The 18,109-nt window shown below is 41.5% G+C and overlaps 1 protein-coding gene across 2 annotated transcripts in view; it reads left to right on the top strand.

Moving 5' to 3' along the window:
* The window catches only part of RapGAP1 (Rap GTPase activating protein 1), a 103,109-nt gene that overhangs the window by 12,114 nt on the left and 72,886 nt on the right, over positions 1–18,109 (top strand). The window contains exon 1 of one of the 2 annotated variants that reach the window (XM_015180335.2): positions 65–485. The exons of the other annotated variant lie outside the window; for it this stretch is intronic. Within the exon in view, the coding sequence (XP_015035821.2) occupies positions 193–485 (293 nt within the window). The 5' untranslated portion in view covers positions 65–192. Of the gene's footprint in view, positions 1–64; positions 486–18,109 lie in introns of those variants that run through there. 2 annotated transcript variants of the gene reach the window in all.

Raw genomic sequence — 18,109 nt, 5'->3', positions numbered from 1 at the left:
AAGACAAACAAACAAACAAAAAAAGAAAAACCAAACCAAAAATACTTCAAAACCAAAAATCTAAAACCAAAATCAAATCAAAACAAAACAAACCTTCTTCAAGCAGTCAAAACCGTCAATCAGTCATTGAGTCATTCAGCCATTGAGTCAATCAGAGGAGTCAATCGTAGCTGTCAATCGGCCACATCAATCATGCTTAAGATACACATGCTCGAGCAGGTCGTCAACACGGAGAACGTCTGCGAGAATGCCCAGGAGCTATCACCAAAGCGGAAGGTGCCACACGGCATCGCCAGTGGCATCAACAACAGCAGCGGCATGTCTGGCGGCATCGGTGGCAGTTCCTCTTCGAATGGCGGCAGCGCCAAGAGCACGCCCACTGTCTCTGCCACATCGTCGCCGCATCACCAGCCCACGCCGCCGCAGCGGCACATCCATGCAACGGCGGGTGGCAAAAGCGTCAGCCAGGGATCATCGCCGGCCGGGTAGGTACCAACATATGTCCGATTATGGCCAGAGATCGGTGGGAATGAAAAAAGTTGCCAAGTTTTCAATGGAAAACGTTTTTGTCGAGGCACAAAGGCCGTAAATTTGAGCTCCACTGAATTTAAAGTCCAACTGTTGATGAGATCCTCAAGAAAACCATTTAAACTTGCATTTATTTTTACACATTTCACGCATATTTTCCCGGAGGGCACAATCGCTCCTCTCCAAATGAGATTTTTCCATTTCCATTTCCCTGTCTGCACTTTGGTATTTTTGGCTAATTGAGGAGCCTGCCCTGCGGATCAAGCGCTGTTTCTCTTCACACATACTCGTATTTGTGCAACAATCTGTGGCATGATGGATGCCTTTTTGATGAGCAACAGTCGAAAGCAGCAGCAGACGCGACGCTGCTTTCCCCCACAAAACACTCTCTTTTTTTTTGTTGTCTTTTGCTGCTGTCTGTTGATGCAATTTCCATGCTGTCACATTCCTTTGGTCTCTGCGGTGGACAGCCGTTGCATTGTCATAATGAATGCATCGTCCATCAGGTATACGCATACCCTTTCCCATAGCCCATTGGCCATTGGCCATGCCACTGCCACTGCCACTGCATTGCGTTGCATTCCCCCCATTCCCCGCTGCCTCTTGGCCATTTGCCCAGTTTTCTAGTTAACAAATTTCACCGCAAATTTAGTTATTTTCTTTTCATTGTGTGTGTTTTTTTGGAAGAGAGTGTGGGGTTTCTGTGGCGTTTGAGGTGTGTCTAAATGGGGAAAATTGTTAATGCACTGCATGAAGTGTGAAAAGAGCTACTGTTAGACAGACGTGTGGAGATACGTACTAAAATGTGTTTAATATTAGGCAAAACAAAAAAAGGAAAGTCATATGCATAATATTGACACCATTTACGGGATTACATTTGAAATATAATACATTATTTAGTCTGTGGAATGGAATCTAAGGAACTCGACATCAAAGCCGTTTTTATACGTTGTGGAAACATCCTCCTTCTGACTAGAAAATTCGAAAAAACCTATTAAAAACATATCAGAAAAAAGTGAAAAACAATCAACATACAAAAATTTTATAAAATAGCAGAATAGCGCTAGAAAGAAAACCATATAAATACCATTAACAAATACAAAATAAACAACAGATAAATAGCATAAAAGTACTTAAAAAAATACCATATAAATAGCATACAAATACTAAACAAAATATCAGATAAATATAAAAAAATTCTACAAAAAAAAACCAGATAAATAGCATAAAAATACTAAATAAAATACTAAAAATACTAAAAAATTACTAAAAATACCACAAAATATAAAAAATACCATAAAAATATTAGAATCATGCAAAACACAATACTAGCACCAAACCATTAAATACATTCAAAAATTCTTGTGTGGGATGCGGGAGTAGATCTTGAAGATACTTTCCCAAGGTATGTTGTTCCTGAGGAATTTCCATCGAAGTCACCCCACTTTTTTCTCCATATTCCGCTGCATTTCATATGGAAAAAATCCAAGCATGTACTTGACATTATTCCGTCATTATCATGCTCCAAAAGATACTTTTCTGCTTGTGTATCTTTTACTTTTATTTCAAAAGGAAAATTGCCATAAGTTTCCGGCAAGCTTGAGCTCAGTTTTTGTAGAGCTTTTGATGGACAATATGCCATAGAATTCATTGTTCAATCGCAAGTTGCGTAAGTTCTAGTAGTTCCATCACTTTCTTCTATGGTCGCCCTAAGTATCTCTATCTTTCTCTCTCTATGGTATCTGTATTTTCTGCATCTTTCACCTGGCCCACAGAGTCGTTTGTGTCGTTCTGCGCTTCATTTAATTCCCTCAAAGCAACAATTGAGTATCTTTTAAGCTCATTTTACTCTTTTCTTCTGGACTTCTTTTGTTGGTCAGTTAACACCGCCACCCCCACCGCCCGCCCACCACTTTTCATGACATTTTCCTCATTGTTGTGTTGTTTATTTTCGCCTTAGACTCTCGAGGTAATTGATATCTTGCGGATGGTTATGGCTTTCTGCCTGTGAGAGCGACACATCAAGGCGAATGGAAGACCAAAGGAAAAGCATAGCAAAAGCCTTTCGGAAAGACAATGGGTACTAAGGTCTTGGATGTGGGCGTGGCCCTGGGCATAGTTTTGTTAATAATTATCCGGTGGATACATTGTCACAGTTTTCAGATACAAAAAAACGAAAGAGAGAGAGAGGAAGGGGTTGGGGATGGGGATTTTCATTTTCTATGAACTTGACAATCAAAAGGGATTTTCCCCAAAAGCAAAAAGCGGCCCAGGGCCAGGGGCTTTTCCTTTCTCTTTTGTAAACATAATTTTCAAAAACATAAACACTTCCGTTGGCGCCCCCTCAATCCTTCTTCCCCCCCCCCCCCCCCCCCCCCCCCCCAGTGTTTCCCCCAGTTTTCCCTCTGACTTGCTGGCTATTTTTGACTTAATTACTGGGAGACTTTTGGGGCTTACGGCGGGTCTCCCTTGTCGTCCCTTGTAGCCATTATTTATGCCTCGCATTAGTCGCATGCCCCTGCCACCGCGCTCTCGCTCCTGCCCGTGGCCCAAACAATTTTTGATTTATCTCGAGGCACAGACTCTTCTGGTCTTCTGCTCTCATTATGCCACAAGCTGCATCTTCAGCCTCGGCTTCTGCTTCTGCTTCATTCCGTGTTCATCTCCATTTCGTTTCGTTTCGTTCGAGTTCTACAGCTACGCGACCCCGAAACGCTGCCAAAAGGCGGCCAACAGCGGCAGTTGTTAGCCCAGTTAGTCGAGAGACATCCGACAGTCGACAGAAGGCTGTCTATCTTTTCCATTCCGCAACCAAATTGGAGTTCTCTTCGTTTCGGTTTGGTTCTGTTCTGTTCTCCCCATTTTTCCAGGCTAATTTCTATGCAAAGATTGAGCCAAATAACTGGACAAAAGCCAAAGCCAACAACAATCATTATTTGTATGAAAAAGAGGCGACTCTTGACCAGGCCAAAACCATTTATCACTTTCCAATTTTTAAGCATTTTTTTCTTTTTCTGTTGTTTGTCTTTAATTTTGGGGGGATAATTTGGCATGTCAGCGGCTTTAATATCGCAGCATGAGATGGTATCTTCTTTGGGGTTTGTGTCGCTCCCTCTCTCCCTCGATTGAGGCTCTTTTTGGGACCTGTTTTGGCCCCCTTTTGGCCCTCTTTTGAAGGCATTTTTGTGGGTGGTTTTTGCTCTACCATCACAGTGGTGGATGAAAATATTGAGCAGGGATCAGTAAACACTTTAAAAACTTTAAACACAACTTTAAGGCAGCTAAAAATAAGTGAGAGTAACTAAGAATAACTAAAGTTGGTTCGCTTTTAGTTGCTTTAACTACAAAGTAGGTTATGGGATTGAAGGACTCTCGCAGGACAAAGGACTTGCACGTGACTTTCGAGGGAACTTCACTTGAGACTCGACTCGGCTTATGCCACAACACGCTGCCACATGCCACATGCCGCAGAAACCTGAAGAAACCCCATTCGTACGTGATTCTAGTCTTGAAAAAAAAGGCTTGAATCTTGATAAAGTGGGGAGACCGAGCCCCCGAGGGCCAGCCGAAAAAAGAAACTTGTCATTGGGCCAAGTGCTTCGACAATTGCCACGAAAGCCGTCGAATGCCAAGTTCACGATTGGATCTACGATTGGAGCTGGAGATTCGAACAGGAAACTATGGCGGCACAGATCAATCGAAGGCTTTTTGGCCCTGTAATCGCTCTAAATTTTGTATAATTTATTACCGCACTCGAGTGACAGGCAGCGCAGCTCCAGCTCCACAGCTCTCTGTGTGCCACATGAGTGGGTGCCACCAGCGCCAGCCCCCGCCCCAGGCCCAGCCCCTGTCCCATGCGGGGTTCAAAGATGCTGACAAACAATTAAATTAATGTCAGGGCAGGCGAAAATGCCTCAGGGAAAATCAATAAAAAAAAAAGAAAAGGAGCACAAGAGAAAGAGCAACCTTTGGGTGGGGTGTGGCATGATTTTCCATGCCACTGAACTGTGTCTCGGAGTCTGGGAGTCTGGGAGTCTGCCACTTTGATGGCTCCACTAATTGGGCGAAACTTCAGAGGCAAACGAGACTTTGGTTGGTTCCATTTCTACGGGTTCTACGGGCTCTACGCTTAAGAGGTGAGAGATCTCTGTGTGCCGCCCTTCTCTCTCTGCTGCCACTCTTTGATTTCTCAGCGCGATGCTAATTTATGCCCCCAGACACAAAACTGATGTAACTTTTGTTTTCTATTTGCTCCACACAAAAGTCACCTTTGTTTTCGCAGCAAATATACAAAAAAATCCATTCATTGTCTGGATCTCTGGGAGCCCTCTTCCTTATGACTTATGCATGAGGCAGAGCCAGAGGTTTTTATGATGGAAGTTTGTTTGTTGGGCCTGTGGCACACATCCATCCAACCCATTTTGCTACTGTCTAACATCGTTTCGAGCAATTAACCAGATTGAAAGATACAGCAACAGATACAGATTGATTGGCACGCCAAAGAATCATTTCTGAAGGTGTGAAACTAGTGGGAGATGGACTGCCTTTTTGGGTCATGGTTTTGCTGGCTTTTTATATACAATTTTCTGGATTCTAGTTTTTGATTAAAGAAATACTCATTTCGACAGCAAACAAGGGATTTTTTTTGCATATCTTGAAGTTAGTTCTCTTTCTCTCCAAATTCAATAAATTAATTTGTTTTCATTTTTTAAAAGATAAATTTTAAACAATTTTAACCTTTTTTTCGTATTTATTTTCAAAGATTTGTAAATTCTTCAAAGACCTTAAAATTCATAACAAAAATCGATTCAGAAACCAATTAGCCGTGAAAAATACTTGATTTCCATGAACTTTTCCATCCAGCAGCCATGAAATATTCCCCTCTTTCTTCCACTAATTAGAACAGTCCCAAGGCATCCCAACAGTTATTCAGAAAATCATTATGAAAATCCTGTTTCATTGACACTAAAATTGTAATCGCAAATATAAATCAAAACAACAACAAAAATATCCACAAAATCATAAAAGAAATGTGTGTGAAAATCAGCGGAAAAATCTGTTGGCCAACGACTGCTCATCCAATTTTGCCGCTAATGAAGTGGAAAAGCTAGAGATGAAAATGAAGAAAACTTAATGGCCAAGCCAACGGCAGAGGCAGGGGAAGCGAAAGAGGCAGAGGCAGGGGCAGAGGCAGTGGCAGCGACAGAGGCAGCGACAGAGGCAGCGAAAGAGGCAGCGGCAGAGGCAGAGTGCAGTTGCTTTTTGTATCGTTGTGGCAGATGCATATCGGACGTCATTGGGAGGCCGCTTCACTCGTAACCCAATTATGAGGCACAGCTCCCTGCCCCTCCCCCTGACACTCTTTTTAGTTTTCTTCCCCATGGAGCTTTTCCAACAAATTGCCAAGAAAAACACTTTTGAACAACAAGTGTTAACAAACCCCCCCTCCCCCCCCACCATTCCCGGGAAAAAAGAAGGGGGGGGGGGAACAATCTTTATGAATTATTAATTGGAAATTGTAAACCCAGACAAAAGATGCACAACCAGCGATCCAGAGAGTGGGAGGGGGGGAGTATGGAGAGGGGTGTGGGGAGTGGGGGGAGCGCAATGACAAAGTTGTAAAAGTTAAAATCACTTGGAACAAAGTTGAACATTCTGCGGTGCCTCGAAACCACAGACTGTTGCTGTCGTTACTGCCGTTGTTTGATGGATGCAAATATCAAATTGATGTGACAGACAATTTTCATAAATGGGCGAAGACTGGAGGAAAATGGAGTGAGAGCAAAGAGATATTTGATGGCTGAAGTTGTGGATACTCTTGAGATATGAAGCTTTTACTATTTTTGATGAATCTTTGGATATTTGTACATTTGTTGATGGTACTTCAATAGAAGTTCATAGAAGTTATACAAATTTTAATCTTACTGATTGTTTTTTAAATGAAATTTTACAGATATATAGACCTAAGTATCATAGTTCTCTACACGAAATTTAGTTGGATTATCTTCAAAAACACAAAAGTTATATGTACTTCAAGTTATTGTATGTTCCATATTTCTGAAACAGCTAAAAAAAGGTTGAGCAGTCCTATGGACACACAGTTTTAGATTCGTATCAAGAATCCTTATGTTTACAGATTTCTTCCTTCTTCAGAATTTCAATCTTTGGCCCAATATCATACTCGTAATACCCCCTGAAAGGGTAAAAGAGACTGAAACTCGAGTGCGAGTGTTTGGTGGTTTTGTCATTGAACTCTTGTGTATGCCATTGTGGGGCACAAGTGTAATAGCACCCTAGAATGAGGGGGGGAATGGGAAATAATGGAAAAGTTCTCTCCATAGAAAGAAAAGTTCTTGCCACAGAGCGAAAAGTTCATATTCCCAAAAATGAGGTTGAGACCCCGAAAAAACCGAGCAAACAGCTGAGCAAAGAACCGATAAACGTCAGAGGATGGAAAGCATTTCCAAAACCATCAATGCTGCAACAGAAAAGAATACGAGTACAAGTTAATTACATTTGTGGCAACAAAAAGTGGCAGCCAGTGCTGCGGCAGCGGCAGCGGCAGCGGCAGAACGCTGTATTTATGGAGATATATACTATATATCGCGTTTACATGAAAAATATCAGTCAGTGGGTCAAACAAAAGCAGCAGCAGCGCGACTGCCGCCACTTGAAACGTTTTTGGCATGCGTTTTGTGGATTGTTGAATGGCTGTTGTTGTTGTTGTTGTTGCTGTTGTTGAATGGTTGTTAAGTTGTTGTAGTGCTTGAATTGTTGTTGGAGAACTGGCAGCAGACCAAAAATAGTTTCTGGCAGTTGATTGAGCGGAGGCACCATCGCTTCAAGCCTCCAAAGTTGAGGCAGTAGCCATTCCAACAGTCGGGGACACCAATCTAGCAGCGTTTCAACCGGTTTGCTGCCTCCGTGTGTGGCTGCTACCAAATGAGCGACAGTTAAATTGATTAGCGAGCATTAAGCGTAGCGTTTGGATGCGGCAAAACAGCTAAGAGGAGAATCAAACAAAAGAAAGTCACAAGAGGCCAAGTTCATTGTGGAAGCCACCACCACACTCTCTGGAGGTGCCAAGAGGGTGCTCCAACAACAGGTGGAATAGTGAGGGCATAATGAAGGTCATCGCATCGCAAACGAAAATTATGCAATTTCTGAATGAAAAGATGCGATAAGTGATGAATGGAAAGAGTTGTCCAAAAAGAAAGAGAAGCCTTTCGCATTGTCTGAAAGTTGTTCAATCGTTGGCATAACCAAAACGATTTGATCATAATTTGTCAAAGAAATAATCCACTGGAAAATGGGATTTTATTTGCGTTTTTGCTAAAGACATGGAAGATCTATTTACTATACCATGGTCTATTACACAAGTCGTAAGGAAAATGGTTGCTTTGAGACATGGTTGCCCTAATCGCTTGAGGAATCGATTGAATCTGACGTATATCAACATCATTTGGTAGAAGTTTTGTAAGAAATGTGGTTTTGATATTTAGATGTACATTTTCTTGGTTTTGTGGAACCTGTGGAACAACTAAACTATTACGACGACTATTATTAGTGGGAAAAGGGTGTAATTCAATCTAAAATCCATCAGTAATGATTTCAATCTCTCCTATTCCTAAAATCGTTCTTTGTTTGTCACAAATTTTGTGCGAGTATACCGCCAAATTCTTCCTTTTGAGTACCTGGTATCTTCATGTCGAGCTACGTGGGCCTCGATAGAAAACATTCCAACCCGCTAAAAACCTTAGATATCTGTTTCCAGTACACTTTACCTGCTGAATATTATTTTTAGTTAATTTTTAGGCACTTACCGCCACAGCAACCGAGGGGCACTATCGCACAATGCGTTCTACACTATATTTTTATTCCTTTTATAGGGGTTTCATTCATCTAATGAGCTTCTAGAACCAGTTAAGAGTAGAAAACAATACTATACCATTGCAGTGGGTCATATCTAGCCATAAAACGTCATCAATCCCTATAAATAGCCAGCAAAATCGTGTCTTAAAAATAGTTTATCCACCAATAAAGAATGAGGCTGAAAATGGATTTACGAGCAATTCAGCTTTTCAGTTCAAATCGATTTGTAACCTCGGCTGCGCCAATTACCATTACACCGATTCGTGTTTGCCCACAATTTACACCTTGCCACCGCCAGCGCCACCGCCGAAAAACCGAAGGCGAAGGTGCCACATTTCGTGCCACATGCAAAGCCCCCAAAGCCTTCTACAAAAACTTTCGCTTTCAATGGAAACTTTAGAGCGAAACTTGACGTCGGAGGAGGAATCGTCGTAGCTGGAAAATTCTTTTTGTGGGCACAATTAAATGCTCGAATTGGCTAGGACGGGGCACTGCTTTTGGCCACTCGCGCGCACTCGTGAGACGCTCGAGAGAGACGCTTTTAATTGGAGAGACGCTAATTAACCCGCAATTAAAATCGAAAAGTAATTCTGAATTCGATTCGCAATTAAATGAAATACGAAATAAATGGGCTTTCAAATTCACTTTCGATTAAGGCCGGTCTATAACACCCCACCCCACCTCCCCACCTCTTGAAACTCCTCCTTTGGGCCATGGCTCTGTTTGTTGGCTAATTACGTGTCTGTCTTGTTGCTGTCTCTTTCAATTTTCGTCTTGGGCAAATTTCGTGTGCGGTGCGGAGTGCCAGCCAGCCAGCCTGCCTGCCTGCCAGCCTGCATTCATTTGTCGACCATAAAAGTCGCCGTCGTCAAAACACCAAAAAGTCTCTGCGGCTCCAAAGCTGTTTTTACCATAATTTTTCCACTACTCCCCTTAGATCCCCTACTCTCCCACTCTCCCACTCTCCTACTCGATGTATCTCCCGAGACATACGACTTCTCGTTCTCTCGCTTTTGCGGACAAATGGAAGAATAGAAGAGGGGAAAGGGAGGCTGCTCCGGGGAGAGTGGGCGTGTGGGTGGAGTGTATGCTGATTTGTTGAGAGAGCAACAAGTATTATTGTAAATCGTATGCGCATTACAGATGACGTCAATCCAATCTGAAAAGCAAGTAGGAATGAATATTTATAGGGTATGAATGCGACTAAAGGGATGATTCGTTGACTGATTGATGCGCTACGTAGAAAAAGATGGTCTTGAAAGAGTACTCTGACAATGAAAGAGGAAACTATTTTAGAAGTTCTTTGGGAATCTAGAATCTACTGTCTTTAGGAATTTCGACTGTGTCGGCATTTCTTTGACCTATTCTGACTAGAATACTGAAACCATTAACGTAAAAATCGGTAGATAAATAGAAGAATGTATTCATATATCACACTATACCAGAGTCTTATATCTTTCAATGGTTTACATGGTTTTATTCAATGACTGCTATAATGATCCGATCGTGATGAATTTCTTTAGATGCATAGATAATTGCATTATATATCACTCCTCCTAAAATGAGTTCCATATCTTGAAAACTGTGAATGCCACAGGCAATTTCTTGTGTATCTGGTTATCAAAATCAGCGATTCCACAACTTCCATCATACCCTCGTTTTCTATTCCTACAGGGCATCAAATTGATACTGATGTATAAATATATATATTGGAAATTCAAATTGAACGACTGCCGAGGGAGCTTTTCTAGATTATCACAGAGAGCGGAAGTGTGAAGGATTGAACGGAGGATTGAAGTCCAGGGGAAAAGTCAGAGAGCAGTGGGGAGGGGGCATCACAGGAGTAGGGAGCCGTACAGCACAAAAGGTGTTGAATGGTATTGTGGCAGGGGATACGGTGGTGGGGGGACTCTCCTCCTCTCATTTGGGAGATCATCGCGCATTTCGTATGCTATTATTGTAACGCTTGCCGGCTGCTGCTGCCGCTGCTGCCCTGCGGTTGCATTTCGAATTCAAACGAGTCGCAGGAGGCGCCGAAAGCTCATCAGCAATTCAATTGCCTCGAGGGGCACCAACATGCCGCATGCCACGCCCCTCTCCATGCATCGTATTTTGTATGCATCTCCAGTGCGGATTATCTTTTTTTGTTTACCTTGGGGACGCTTTCCTGTTTCCTCCTTCGAGCATTTTTAAATCATTCGATCTTTAAGCAGATGCCAAAAATGTTATCTCCGCTTCGGCATCTGCCAGAAACTCTCTTGGGGTTCATGCTGCGCCTAATAGGTGTCTGTCGTACCCCCATCATCAGAATACAATACAGACGATGACGATGATGATGATGATGTGAGAAATGTCTTTAAAGTTGTGCAATGACAACAACAGCCACGAAACAATGTGGTCGCGGACGCACAGACTTGGAGTGAAGAGAAAACTCCCACCCATTAGCGGGCATTGGGGTTCTAGTTTCTGCTTTCTGCCATGGACAGTGGAGCAGACAACGCAAAAGTGTGGATGTAAATATGTATGTTCTTAGAAGATCAAAGTGAGGGGGACAGCAGAGGAGAGGAGGGGGGAGTAGTGCTGAAATATAGACAGCACATCAGAGGGCAAAAGACAGTGCAAAATAGTGGGTGGAACAGTGGGTTTTGGGAGTACAAATATGGAATAGAATTGATCTTTAGTGATATGCATTCCATTGTACACACAAAAGGTTCCTGATCTTGCACTTTAGTTGTTGTTTTTCAGCCTCAAATGCAAAAAGAGATGCGAAGCGAAGCGAGAAGCAAAAGAATATTTCATGAGCCGCAATTCTGTTATTCTCCATCTCTCCCTTTCACTCCCACTGTCGATCGTGACATCATTGCAATTCGTTCGGCCTCTCCCTCTCTCATCGATTCCTGCTGCCCACCGCTCTCTCAGCAGCCACAACAATGAAACTCCGATGAAACGGCCCTCCCTCTCTCGCTCTTGCGCTTGGGCTTTCAAGCTCTCTCAGCAAATAAATACGGGACCTTTGCTTTGCTGCGTAGATTCTTTTGTTTTTGCTGTCATTTGCTTATTGCTTTGCATCCTATTAACCCTTTAAAAGTGATAAACACATAGAAGATCAGCAACAGTTGAAACATTTGAAAGTTTTCCTTGGAAACACTGTTGCCGCCGCTTGGCCCCAATGTCCCCAAAAGTGTGTGGGGCTCCCCTTGGAATCGTCTTTCCTCACACGGGGACCATATTTTGTGTGCTTTTCGCCAAAGTTCTGAAGTTATTTCATAGATTTTGTAGCATTTTGTGAACAAAATGTATGGCCTGGCACCCAGCGCCCAGAGAGATGGAGAGATACATGATATAGACTTTTGTCGACGACATATTTATGACTTTGTGCGCCCTTTTTTCCTCCCACCCGAACCCAAACTTTGGGGCATGGAATGGACTGTGGAGTGGCAGAGTGCTGGGGCAACTCCAAAAGTGCAACTATGAAATATATTTTGGCAGCGGCCGAGAAGCAGAAACGGAGATTATTACATGATGGCAAAAAAAATATATAATTTCCACACAGGGAAAACTTTGCGGTGTCTGGCGGCCAGGCGGCGGTTGTGTGGGGAAAATGCCTCAAGAATTATGAAAAATGTGTTGCAAAAAAAAAAAATAGAGAGCAAAGTTTTTTTTTTAGGTGCAGAGAAATGAAAATGGCGTGCGGCACGAAAATGTGCAAGAAACAACAAAAATAAAAACTTTAAAAATAAGCGGGAAAAAAACCGAAAGCGTATGGTGGCACTGAATCAGAAAGTATTTGTAATATTATTATTTTGTTGTAATATTTTAAATATATATTTTATAAGTAAATCCTACTCGGGGGATTCCTTCTGGGTGTTACATACATCTACCTGGATTTAATATACCCCTGTTCTGTTTGGGTACAGGGTATCAAAACAAAAAATAAACTAAAGCCAGCAGGCAGCCTGGGGTTAAATTTTTGGTGGCAGGCGAGACAACGCCTGAAAATTGTCTGACCAACGTGGAAAAGGGGGGTGGGGGTGGACACGGGAGACGGGAGAGAGTGCAACAAACGGACAAGTGTCCGACTGTCTGTCGTGTCGGTTGCTCTGGCGGTGGGGCGAGCGAGCGCTTTTGGCTGCCACTGTGTTTTGCGCTCCATTCCGCATTGTTTACGGGATGTTTGTTGCTGCTGCACTCCTGTCTCCCTCCCTCTCTCTCCCTCTCTCTCTCCTGTTTTGCTCTTTTATATTCGCATTTCTTCTATTTCTTTTTAGGCTTTTCACATTTTTATTTTAAGTTTTTTTATGGGTATCCTGTAAATCTTTTAAGGGAAGGGAGGGTATATTGTTTATGGTGAAAACGGCTTTAAATTAACAGAATCTTTAAGAGGCGTTGAAGCCTGAGGCCAAAACGACAGAGGGGCGCTGCTGTAATACGCTGAACATCCCTTTGGAAGCAAAGGATTTATTGTTTTCCGATGGATATGGATAAACAGCTTATAGAGTGCCCAGATCTCTAAAGAATCCAACAATTATGGCCTCTAAATTTGATAGAAAGATTCCATGCCATAGATGCTTTGAGATCGTGCCACACAGATGATCTCCAAACAATTCTATGGATTATTCAATAGAATCATCGGTCCAGCACTCCACTTATAGGCTACCCCTCTCTAATTAAAGGGTACCTCTCTGGTATATATATTTTTCCTTTGAATTGGAGCTTCTTTCCCACCGTTTTACAAGGCACAATACATGTACATATCCATATATATTTTCCCCGGACCCTCTGTAAGCGGCACAACTTTAATTGCTTTACCCGCTGCCGGCGAATCGAAATTAAAATTAAAACAAAATATACTGGTATACGTAGTAGTTTTTCTGCATTTTCCTTTTTATTTTCCTCTTAGGAGGAGGCTATTAATCGACAGACCTGAACAGAACTCAATTGAACCGAATTTGGGTTGAAGCATTATTTATGCGCATTTTTATGCGAATTTTCGTTGTCGAATTTGTCAACTGCAGCGCCGGCGTCCAAAAATGAAAACACAAACAAAAAATGGAAAATTGCATTTTTCGATAGGAATTTCCATGCATTTTCCAGGCTTTTTCAGGCTCCACAGGCTGCCAGGCGGTTAAAAGAACGAAATGAACAAAAACAATGCCAAAGCAATTAAAAAGCAGTTTTAAATCGAAAATAAAACAAGGTCTCCCGCTGGGGATTCGTCCGGTATCTGGAGAAGATTCCATGGATGGAGTCCCATGGTGGGGCATAATGTTAGTCATAAGCCCCCGATGCACTCCCGATTAATGTTCCTTGAAAGACTTTGATTTGTGGGTCAGTTAGTCATCAGAGTTCTTCAGCTCCCGAGAAAAGCAATGAGTGGCTTATATATTTTTGTGTGGGGTTTTTCCTGGGGTTAAAGTATGCCCAGAGCGACCCATGCCTCATTTGGAGGACCCTAGCCCGCTCCACAGCCCACCTGCCGAGCAGACCGCCACTTAGCACCTGATAAAAAACCAATTGCACTGCACTGCACTTCACTTCACTCGTAATTCCAATCCACATTCGATGGACGATAGATGGTTGGATGGTTGGATGGCTGTGGGGTTTGTATTTTTCGTATGCACCCTCTAATTTATGTATCGGACAACAGGCAGACCTCGAGGCGAGTGGGGAGCGGGTAGCGGGTAACGGGGAGCGCGTATGCAATTTGCTCGCTAATTGGCAAACACTTGCACTGCCACCAAAACGGCCACAACCACAGCCGCCGCCGCCGCCGCTGCCACTGCGATATTTATGGTCGGTTATTAACTGGAGGTGAAACTGATTTGGGGAGACCCCACTCTAAGCTCCACTCCATGCGGCATGCTCCATTCTGCAGAGCTCTTTTCCGACACACGTGGCCATTAATCAGTGCGAAAATCGCCGCTGGCTGCAGACCCACTTTTCGAAATAAATAAGCCGACCAAAAATTGGCCGTCTGTCACATTAACAGCCTCGGGAGACGAACGGGGGGGGTGGAGGTAGACCCCGACAGCCGGTTGTCAAACGGGGGCAATGTTGCACATGCAAATTAGACATAAATCACTGCATTTTAGCACCCAACTCACTTTCGTTTCCCACTTCCCTGGAGCGGCAGGCGATCACAATGGATTGCGAGGGCCGTACGGCTCCCAGAGCTATTAAGATTGATCTCCAAGTGAAATGATTCACTGACTGGAAACCCATTTAACATGTGGCTAAAACTAATCTAAATTTATGGGAAATAGATTGAAAACTAAAGCATAATGGAATTTCGATAACTCCAATGGCTAGAGAGCAGAACCTGGGAAGAGCCCCTGAGAAATCCAGAATAACCAGGAAATCATTTCTAAATAAAAATAGAAAATAAAATGTCGGTGTAATAATTTTCCATAAATTTAGAAATATTTTTCTATATTTTCTAAGCAATTTTTTCAAATATTTCAGTAATGCAATATTTTTTATATCCAAAATAAGTATGTTAATGTCGATTTGTAGCCCACAAAATTGCACTCATTAATTTATTGCATGTAAAACAGAACAAAATGTGCGAAAGTGTATTTTTGAATTATTTTTCTTTTGTAATTTGAACGTGTTTCCATTCATCCGGTGAGATTAAATAAGAAATTTCTTGCTTGATTGATTTGTGCCATGGAATCAGCAATCAGCAATGAAATTCCGATGTCCAAAAGAACAAATGTATTTTAAGAATAAAATGATTATATTACCAGATCTCAACCGGACTCTCTTCCGCTCTCCCTCTGAGAACTCTAAAAAAATCTCTACTTGAAGTGTTGCAGAAATGATCCCTAAACAAACCCCAACTCAATGTCCCGTTTGCATATCAAAAACACACCTACCAGTACCAGTACCAGTGTCAGACTTTATTGTTCTTTATTTATTCGGGCGTACAGTGGGAATATCTGTTAATTGTACAAGCAAATTCCCACACGCACACATCGCGAACAACACCCAGAGCTGGCAATCATCTCATGGATAAATAAACCAGCACAAAACACCAAAATATTTGGACATAATGAAAAATGTCATTTCGGGTTGAGTAAACAAAACAGAAAATATCTTTTCGCCTAGTCAAAAAACATGGCAGCAGAATGTCTGTGGCTGTGGCTGTGTCTGTGTTTGCGTTTCTGACCGTTGGTCAGAAAGTTGAATAAATAAATTTAATTATATGCAAAACTACATACAACAACATGATCATAAAACTAAAACTAATAGAAAACAAAAACGATTTGCCACAACTTGTTAATAATTTAGGCGATAAATCTTTAAATACACAACACACCGAACTTTGAGCATCGATGGAGCACGAGGGGCGGGGGCGGGGGCAGGGGCAGGGGCAGGGCAGGAGGCTAGCCCAAAGTCTGAAATTGAATTACGTATCCAATCCTCCTCCTTTATATTCCATCTGTCTGGCCAGACACGCAGTCGACTGTTGACTGGTGGTCCAGGGGGAAATTATGGAGTCCAACTTATGGAAATTATGGACACCAGACAGACGCTGCGACGTGTGGGGACGTGCTTGAGATGGCAAAGCCATAGAAAAGAAGGGAATTGCGATTGGAGTACGTCAATATTTGTGGGGGGAGTTTCAAATAAAGTATAGGAATATTCTTTGATAGCTTCAGTAAAAGAGAAGATTTAAAACCTGAGCAAGTACCTCTCGTGGGGTGATAATTATCGATAATTCGAAATATAGATAATATAATATTCTATCTATAATAAACCTACAAATAAATTAGTACATCCATCAATAACTCTAAATATCGATCGTTCTTTAAATCGATAATTGTATCTATTTATTTATCGATCATCTACCCATCGCTTTGCGATATGTACAATCGCTTGATGTCTCGATTACTTAATATATCTCACTTTCGATCTCTTTACCTCTCGAAGTCGCTGTATTCCAATCTCATTCGATATTAAACTCCTCATCTGTCTATCTATCATCTCTTGAGCACCCTATCCTCCATCGAAACACCTTAAAATCTCTTTTCAGAGGACAAATATTTGTTGAAAGGGCGTATAAAAAGCTTTCTGTATCACATATATCGAAATTATCGTTCAAGAAACGTAATCTGCAAGAGATTTATCCCACTTATTTTCCATAAATCTATACCTCGTGAATAACCCAATCGAAATTTTCAATAAATCCACTTAAATAATATTATAAAATGTTAATTCGTACAGCAATCAAATCCCATTAGCGGTAATCATTCCATTTATGGGTATTGTAACATTTAACAATCTTAAATCATTAGCCAAAAAACAAAAACAAAAAAAAACAAAACTATAACAATCTTTATGGTATAGGGATCTCCCACTTTTTATTTTTATGAAATTTTTAATTTGTATAATTATGTAATTGCTGGAATGCCGAGCGAAAGGTCATAAAACAGGCAACCAAAAGCTGAATAAAGTTCATAAAATGGAATAAATATAATGAAAATGTAATTGTAATTTGGGATAATTTCGGTTAATATCTAAACCTAAAAACAGCAACTGAAATGCAGCCAACCACAGCCGCAAAAGGGAAACAGACTCTCGTTCACTCGCACTCGTACCTTTAAAAGCGTGTAATTTAATTTAATGCAGTGGCACAACAACAGCAAAAAAACACCAAAACAACAACTAAAACTAAAACTAAATGTGGCGCGTGAATAAATGTGGAAAATGTTGCAACATCGACCGTTTTGGCTTATATGCGATGCGATGTGCGATGCAATCGCCAGCCAAATCGCTCAACCATTCAACAGTTGGGGGCACCTACGTGGTGCGGCTTGGCGGGGGACCGTAGGGGGTGCATTTAATCACTTATATCACCGACCGAAAACAAAACAAAAATTTGTTGATGGGGGCTAATAAAGTTGTTGGTAACAGCAAAAACAAAGTCGCTACGAAAACTGTTGCCAAAAAATCAACTGAAAAATAAAGTTAGAGACAGCAAAAGATATATAGATACTGTTACAACAATAAAATATTGCTTAACTTGGGAAATGATACATGGAAAGATAACAAAACGACGATTTTGATACTCTTACAGATCTAGAGTAGGTGGGAAGGGATACAACTTTTTCTATCTATGAGGGAGTTTTCTTTTATTGATAAAACATAAAAGTATCTACATATATCTGTCTATAAATAATAATTTTCTTTGGATTACAATGAGAAATCGACTGAATTTGTGGGCTCATTCACGCAACATTTAAACCAAGAGGCAGGCAAAAGCGAATCTATTCTATCTATTCTTCATTCTATACATCTGTCTTTCTATCAATATAGATATCTAAAATATGATATAATGATACGATTTTAATATTTTTTGTAGGAGTTATGCTCCCAGCAAATATGAAACTTTGTTTTCCAACTTTTAATTCAATAATCTTTTGAAAGAAAACATTTTTTCTCTACAAAATGTTAGTCGTTCCGATCTATAGTCTTTGTGACAGATTTGCAGAGATCTCTACCGATGGACGCCTCTGTTGAAGCCTTTGAGGAATACCCACACCTTCTATGGTTTCTTCTCTGCATAACCAAACCCCTCTTCCTATTAATATTGCCCTCTCGAAGCAGCGTATACCCAAGCAACAAAAGAAATGAAAATTAATAGGCGTCTTTTGACTGGGTTTCTTTGGTTGTTGTTTACTTCTGCTTTTAGCCGTGTCTTGTGTTT

The sequence above is a fragment of the Drosophila pseudoobscura genome, chromosome 4, assembly GCF_009870125.1.
Source record: "Drosophila pseudoobscura strain MV-25-SWS-2005 chromosome 4, UCI_Dpse_MV25, whole genome shotgun sequence".
NCBI classification, from domain to species: Eukaryota; Metazoa; Arthropoda; class Insecta; order Diptera; family Drosophilidae; genus Drosophila; species Drosophila pseudoobscura.
The sequence above is the reverse complement of the archived record's forward strand: the minus strand, read 5'-3'. Positions and strand labels throughout refer to the sequence as shown.